Consider the following 6,719-nt stretch of genomic DNA (forward strand, 5'->3'; position numbering starts at 1 on the left):
CTACTAATAAAACCAATGCCTACAAACGTATGGATTTGCATACAAACAATTTTCATCCCCTGTAATCCAAGTTTATTAAAATGTTTCATTGGTTTATTAACCAGGTGAGCTACACAGCTCAGATAAATATATTCAAAATCTAAATGAAGCCATTTGGAACATTTTCCAGGGAACTCCTGATCAATGTGTTAACTTTACATCAGTGATGCTGTTACTTGGTTTCTTTCCATAGCTTTGGATCTCCTTAAGAGCAAAATCCTGAAACACATAAAAAACAAAATTTTGTTTCTCAACCATACTAAACAAAATTAAAATACACAAACTCTCACCAAATTTAAAAGGCATCCATGTCTTATTTCTTTAAAATGCTCTGGAATCCAGCAGTCTGTTACTTGTAATAATAATGCCATTTCCTTGTTCTGCAGTTTATAATTCCAAAGAATTTTCAACTTAGAACAAAACAGGATTTCATCCAGCCTGTTGTACCTGTCCTGAGCATTTTTATACTTTGGCATAAAAGGTACTGGACAGATCAGCAATAAAAGAGTTATTTATTTACCTTAACAAGCTTCAAATTATTTGCCTTTTAAAAGTTATTAATTTAAGAATGTCTTTCAGCAAAGTAAGATTCTCCTGACCTCCAAAACTTCTAATAGTAAATTAGCTGAAGGAATATACCTGGCTTTAATTCACAATTTTTGCTTCTAGCAAATGCTAATAGCAGATTCAGTTGTTCACTAAATATCCACATTCACATTGTATAACTTCAAGTAATTTAAGCTATTACTCAGAGAAACTAAGTGTATCACAGCTTGATCTGTATTTGAAAAGGAGCTATCATCAGAAATGCAGTGTAAGTTAGAACAAAAACCCTGTCATTTCCTAGGCTTCTCTTTTTGCCTTGAAGAGCCAATATACAAAGAACAGATATTTTAGGTTGGTTTTTTTTTTAGTCAAGATAAGTTTTGCACATCTACTAGTTTGGGGGAGACACACGCACACATTTACTTCGACTATACTATTAATTAAAAAATCTAATGAAAAATTATTAGGAAAAATATTAGCTTCAAGACATAGGCAGAGAATACACAAACAGAAACAGAAAGAAGCCTATTCTTGCAGCATCTATTAACATCAGTCAGAAGTTTACCACAGGAACAATGGGATGCAGGTCAATACAGACAACTGAAGTTGGCTTGTTTTGCTAATAATTCTGTATCTCGTAATAGCACTTAAAACTAAAGCAGCAAGGCTTCCAGTCCACATATAAAGAAATAAAGCAATTTTTAAAGAGTTTCTGACATAAATCTTTCAGTAACTGATTTTTTTCAGTTTAGTTCACAATCATTTTTCCTTTATCAACAGTATGGAACTCACCCAGCCAATATCAGACACTGCACTCAACACCTAAGATCTGAGTATAAATTAGGATTGCAGACAAAGAACAGTGCAACTTGGTAGATTGGATATTTCTATAACAAACTGGAGGCAGCATGATCAACTTTTAAATTAATTAGGAAGTCAAAGAATGTTTAAGGCTGAAGTTTCAAAAGGCGTTCTGAGGTTTTATGTTTAAATTACATATTGGTTCTCTACTCTGCAAAAAAGCACAAGCATTCTGTTACATAGAAGTTCTGAGATATTTGAAAAAGTTAGATCCCAAATTATAAATGGATGAATATATTCTATTTTTTCCTTTTGGTTTATACTTTCTTGCAAAGATTGACAATACATATATTGCCTTGCAAGCCTCATATGGAGTAGAAATAATAGAAACACAGATACCACCATGCGGAATTGGACCAGTCCTTGGACTAGCCCAACATCCGGATTTTACAGCAGCCTCTGGGTTTGACAAAAATACAAGGAACAACCATAGCACACAGCTCCCAAAGTCACAGTTGTATGTCTACACTGTATCTTAGATTCAATGTAATATCTATAACTATCTCATTATTTGGGTTTCTCATCTTCAGAATTCTTATTCTTACTGCACCTCATTTGAAAAGCAATGAATGCAGGATTCAAAACAGAAAAGTATCAGCAATTTATCTAGTGACACTGTTTCTTTTCTATCCTACCCTTTATGCAATCATACAAATAATTCACAAAAGTCAGTTTCGTGTGCATTTATGGTGTCTCTTATTCTTGACTGCCATAAGTTTCAACTGTCTCATGTTGTCCAGAAATCCACATTCAAGAAAAAAAATTTGTTTTCATTGTTGTCAGGTACTTTTTCTAGGTCACTGATTAGTACTCTAAACATCACCTCCCTTAGCAGATCTTTCAGGCACCCTGTTATCAGCGTATCTACTTTACAACATGGCAATATATTACTCTCTGTTTATGGATCAGATGAACAGGTAATAGAGCCACAAGGGCTGACTGTGCTCATCTGTTCTGACTTTCTTTGTAAGACACAAAAGTTCCTTCAGTCAATCCCAGTTTGTTCTAACAAAGAAAAGCCTTTAATCTTGATTTACAGATTTCAGTGATGAACATACAACAGCTCTTGGTAAACTGTTCCAAAGGTTAATGACCTTTGGAGTTAAACAAATGGCTATTTATTTCTGCTCTGAATGTGTCCAGTTTAAAGTTCCATCCATTTAAATTTATTATTTCTATGTTTGCAAGTCCTTTATTATCCAATTACCATTGCTTGTGTGGGCAAGCACAAACTTTGCTCAGGTCACCCTTTAATGTCATTCTAATGAATCATATTGAGGTCTTTGAAGCCCTCACTAGAAGACACATTTTACAAACTTTCAACCATTTTCTCTGCTCTTCTTTGAAACTTCTAGTTAGTCCTCAGTACTCTTCCAGTTATGATTATCATCAAATATGACAGCAAGCAGACCTATGCCAAGCACAACAGTCTCATACAAGTCTTGGTTTATGCATCCCAGAATCACATTAACTCTTTTGCCACATCATTACTTTGGGAGTTCACATTCACCTGAGTCACTGGTCAAGTCTTCTTCCAGAAGGTGAGGGTAATGTAGGGACAGGTAGACTGCTATTTTATTTATTCTAAATATTCTAATTTTTCTCCTTCGTTCTTTATTATTCCCCACTCTAGGTGTAAGTTTTACCAGAAGGGGCATTATGTTTTGTTCTAGATCATTGTCATTTGGCCTTTTCTAATATAACTTTAGCATAAGTGAGCTAATCTGTATCCTTCCTGTGTTGCAAGTTCAGCCTGACCATATGACTCAAGATAGGGTCATGCTTCCAGTATGAGGGATATGTCCCTTTTCCACTGCCCTTTGTGCAATGGGTGGCATGAGGACCTGTGAGAAAGGGTCTGTTATAAGGATTCTTTCCAAGACTTCTGATTTTCCTTAAAAGCCTTTTAAAAGAATTTTTCAAATAATTTTTAAAAGGCAGAGTTGTGATTAAGGAGATACGATTCCTTTTTACCACAACCATGAAGTTTATCCTTATTATGTTTACATGCAGTACACTGATTTAATTGTTTTACAACTTCCTCTAATTACTGTTTCAGCTGATCTGATATGCTACATAAAAAGCCATATACCTTAGCTCTCCTTCAGATAAGGGAAGTATCTGAAACTGGAAATAACTTACTACAAGATCCAGTTTTCAAAAGCCACTAAGTAATGGACTTCATGCATCTGACATTTAATAAGCAAGAGAATCCCAGTGCTTTAGTCATTAAACCCTGAAACAAAATTCTTCAGAAAAAGATGGTTCTTACCATTATGAACAATAATCCTGTATTTTTTCTCCAAACAAAGGTCCATTTGCCTTTGTCTGACAATTTTCTGTGCCTCTGGAGACAATCCCTTGGGGTCCCGGGAGAACACAAAGGAGTAGCTATCGGCACAAGTGCCATCTGCATTTAGTTGGCGGCAGGAGTAATGAAGTGCATATGTATCATAATCTGTGTCCACTACCCAGTGATCATCATCTGGAAGAAACCATAGTAAAGAAGCAAAGATGTTAAAGACACAAGTAAAATCTAGTAAAACAGAAGAGGTTGGTGACAAATTTCTGTAAAGAAAATACTAAGATGAAGATTGGTACAAATTATAACAGACTAGCTCTTAGTTTATTCCTGTGTTCAGTATTTAATTTCATATTTGGGCAGGAGTTGTTTGCTTTTAAAGAGAAAATAAATATATTTAGCAAGGACATGCTCTTGCTGTTCCAGATGACTCAAAACTGTAATTATTTTCCTACCAGGGATGTTACTTGGACTGTATTTTTAAAGAAAAAGATTGTCATGCATTTTGCATGTGTGTTAGAAGTGTATTTGCTACAATAAACCCACTTCTTAAAACACAGTTATGATTTCAGAGAATTCCTAACTATTTAGCCATGTAACCTTATAAATCCCTGGTCACACAGACACTCAGTGCTAACAGAAGTGAATCTAAGTGTTTGCAGTAAACCAGGTCACATCTGCACCTTCCTCTCCTTGAGCAAAAGATTCTCTCTTGCACTACATCTGCACCACTGAAGGCAACACTGTTTTCTTCCCCTTCTCTCCTGTGGGGGGACCCCAGACTTTTTAGAAAGGTAGTCTGGGCTGAACCAGCAACGTAAAGTATGCATGATTCAGCGGCATGTTGTGAGGAGACCTGGCAACAATTTAAGAGTGATTGGCATCCAAAACATTCCTTGTAACTGCATTTTTGGACAGAATGGAGCTTCTGTCACTTTCAGATTCCACCTGCTTCTCTTGGAAACAGGCCAAGCAAATGTCTTGAGCTACAAAGCATTGTCTGTATCTCTGCTTGGCTCAAGAAACTAATTTTGCATGGGGTGTGACAGATTACCTGAAAATATTAATGTACAGATAATATAGGATATTTTTTGTATCTGAAAACAGATAAATATCTAGATTTTCAAAGACAAGACCAAAAAAAGTAACATTTGCTAAATCCTCTTCCCTGCTGTCCAAGTCTGACATCAGGATTTTCAGAGAGCAGAAACATCCGGTAGCTGAATTCTGAGCTAAAACAAGTCTTAAAATACTTCATCTGCCTTTCATTTCTTTATAAACAGTGACCTTCGATTATATTGTTGTGTAACAAACAAATAAAATACAAAGATATACAAAGGCCTGGTCTTCACTTGTTTAAAGAAAGCCAACCAGCTGTCCCATATAAAAAGTAGTGACTATGTTGTTCACATTAAGGTTTCGTGTATGATAGTTATTACCTCTTTTAACTGTGCTTAAGAAATCAAACAGTACTTTTCTCCCCCAGCATGCACATATACCATAACTAGGCTCTCAAGTCGTTCTGTATCTTCTATATTTAAGTACTCACTTCCTTTCTGTAGAAAAGAGGCAACACCCCAGTACTTCATCTTGAACTTGGCAGGATCCTCTGTGTCAGTGAAAGAGCCAATCATGTCGGCACAGACATCCCAGTTACTGTGGCCAGAGACAGAGAAAGCATTACATTCAAACCTAACAGCACAGATTCAGTGTGTCAGTGTGACTAGCACAGGGATAGCAGGTAGGATTGGAGCCCCAGTAAGTGCCACAGGAGCTTAGTGAAATGGAACAAGAGGAAAATTGCAAACAGCTTACTTGAAGAGTCTCACTCTGCCCTTTGCAGTTGCAGTCATTTGTCCATTCTCATCTACTGTGAACTGGGCTACCACATTGTCCTGCAGAAATAGTCCCTCAGGATCTTTTTTTGCCATAGCATACCAGGTGCCACTGTACTGCAAGGAAAGAAGAAAGGCTGCAGTTAGACCTAGAAGAATAGAAACATTACAAACAGATACTATAGACTAGGGGAGATGACAGAAGGAATGGCATATAGATCTTTGACACCATGCCTCAAAGTTGTACCTAAGAAACAAATCCAGCTGTTTCAGCAGAATAAACCCACCAATACACCTTAGTGCAGTCAGTGTTTGTGGTTGGTTATCTTATTTGTATCTGCAGTTCTCCAGTGTTAGGAATACCAAATTTGGTGGAAGGAGATTAACAACTGGTAGATCTTGATAGATCTATGTATAATTTTCTTCCCTTGTAATGATGTCTGAAAACACCAGAGTACTAATTTTTCATAGAAACAACAAAGTCATCACACTTCCTTTGCTTACAGCATACAGTTAGGTCCAGTCTCTAATGCTCAGTTTCTGCAGTATTCCTTCATCAGATGCATCAGGATCCAGCACCTGTGGAGGTGTGGGCAACAGCACACACTTCTGCTATTTCTCAGTATTGCAGTCTGTGACTGAGTGAAAATGTGAACACACTGGTGCTACTGAATGCCAAATTTTGTGGCCTGGGAAGAGGAGCTAGGCAAGACGTCACAAATCCAGGAGATAAAGCAGGTTTACCCTGGTCTTGTCGAAGTTCTCCTTGACTTTGAAGCTGCTTACTCGGCAGTCCCGCTCCGCAGTGCTGGTGCCCAGCAAGGCCAGTGCCAGCATCAGAAGCCAGGGCAGAGCTCTCTTTGTGTGGGCCATCCTGTCCCTGCAGCAAACACAGAATAACATCACAAACAGGCTCTGCCACACAAGGGAGGAAGGCTGCTCTGCCAGGTCGCCAGGGCATTGTGCAGCTTTCTCTGATGCCTGTGCAGGCAAAGCACCTGGTTGTCCCCAGCCCACAATAGCAGGTTCCCTCACAGACAGTGCCGGTCCCTGCAGCCTCCTGAGAGCCCAAGTGCTGATGGCAGTGGCAGTACCCAGACAGGGAATGCTTTATGTAGTCCTGGGGCTTTCGCAAC

The 6,719-nt window shown here is 38.0% G+C and overlaps 1 protein-coding gene across 3 annotated transcripts; it reads right to left on the reverse strand.

Annotated features, from left to right (window-relative positions):
• Nucleotides 1-30: 30 nt before the first annotated feature.
• Nucleotides 31-6,702, reverse strand: RBP4 (retinol binding protein 4). Of its 3 annotated transcripts, none has more exons than XM_071563040.1 (6): nucleotides 6,628-6,702; nucleotides 6,328-6,463; nucleotides 5,564-5,700; nucleotides 5,298-5,404; nucleotides 3,719-3,931; nucleotides 31-258 (listed from the first exon to the last, which is right to left on the reverse strand). In XM_071563040.1, the coding sequence occupies exons 2-6, from the start codon at nucleotides 6,454-6,456 to the stop codon at nucleotides 245-247; spliced, it is 600 nt and encodes a 199-aa protein (XP_071419141.1). In that variant the 5' UTR covers nucleotides 6,457-6,463; nucleotides 6,628-6,702; the 3' UTR covers nucleotides 31-244. The 3 variants fall into 3 exon arrangements, with proteins under 3 accessions (XP_071419141.1, XP_071419143.1, XP_071419144.1); XM_071563042.1 differs by having other exon boundaries at nucleotides 6,619-6,691; XM_071563043.1 differs by having other exon boundaries at nucleotides 6,582-6,687.
• Nucleotides 6,703-6,719: the final 17 nt, after the last annotated feature.

Source organism: Pithys albifrons, chromosome 9, assembly GCF_047495875.1.
Source record: "Pithys albifrons albifrons isolate INPA30051 chromosome 9, PitAlb_v1, whole genome shotgun sequence".
NCBI classification, from domain to species: Eukaryota; Metazoa; Chordata; class Aves; order Passeriformes; family Thamnophilidae; genus Pithys; species Pithys albifrons.

What these genes read in the sequence shown, in the direction of transcription:
- RBP4 (XM_071563040.1), bottom strand. Translation starts at nt 6,456, where the DNA reads ATGGCCCACACAAAGAGAGCTCTGCCCTGGCTTCTGATGCTGGCACTG. An exon ending in AGAACTTCGACAAGACCAGG is followed by an intron (nt 5,701 to 6,327) that starts GTAAACCTGCTT and finishes CTTTCCTTGCAG; the next exon opens with TACAGTGGCACCTGGTATGC. An exon ending in GGCAGAGTGAGACTCTTCAA is followed by an intron (nt 5,405 to 5,563) that starts GTAAGCTGTTTG and finishes CTCTGGCCACAG; the next exon opens with TAACTGGGATGTCTGTGCCG.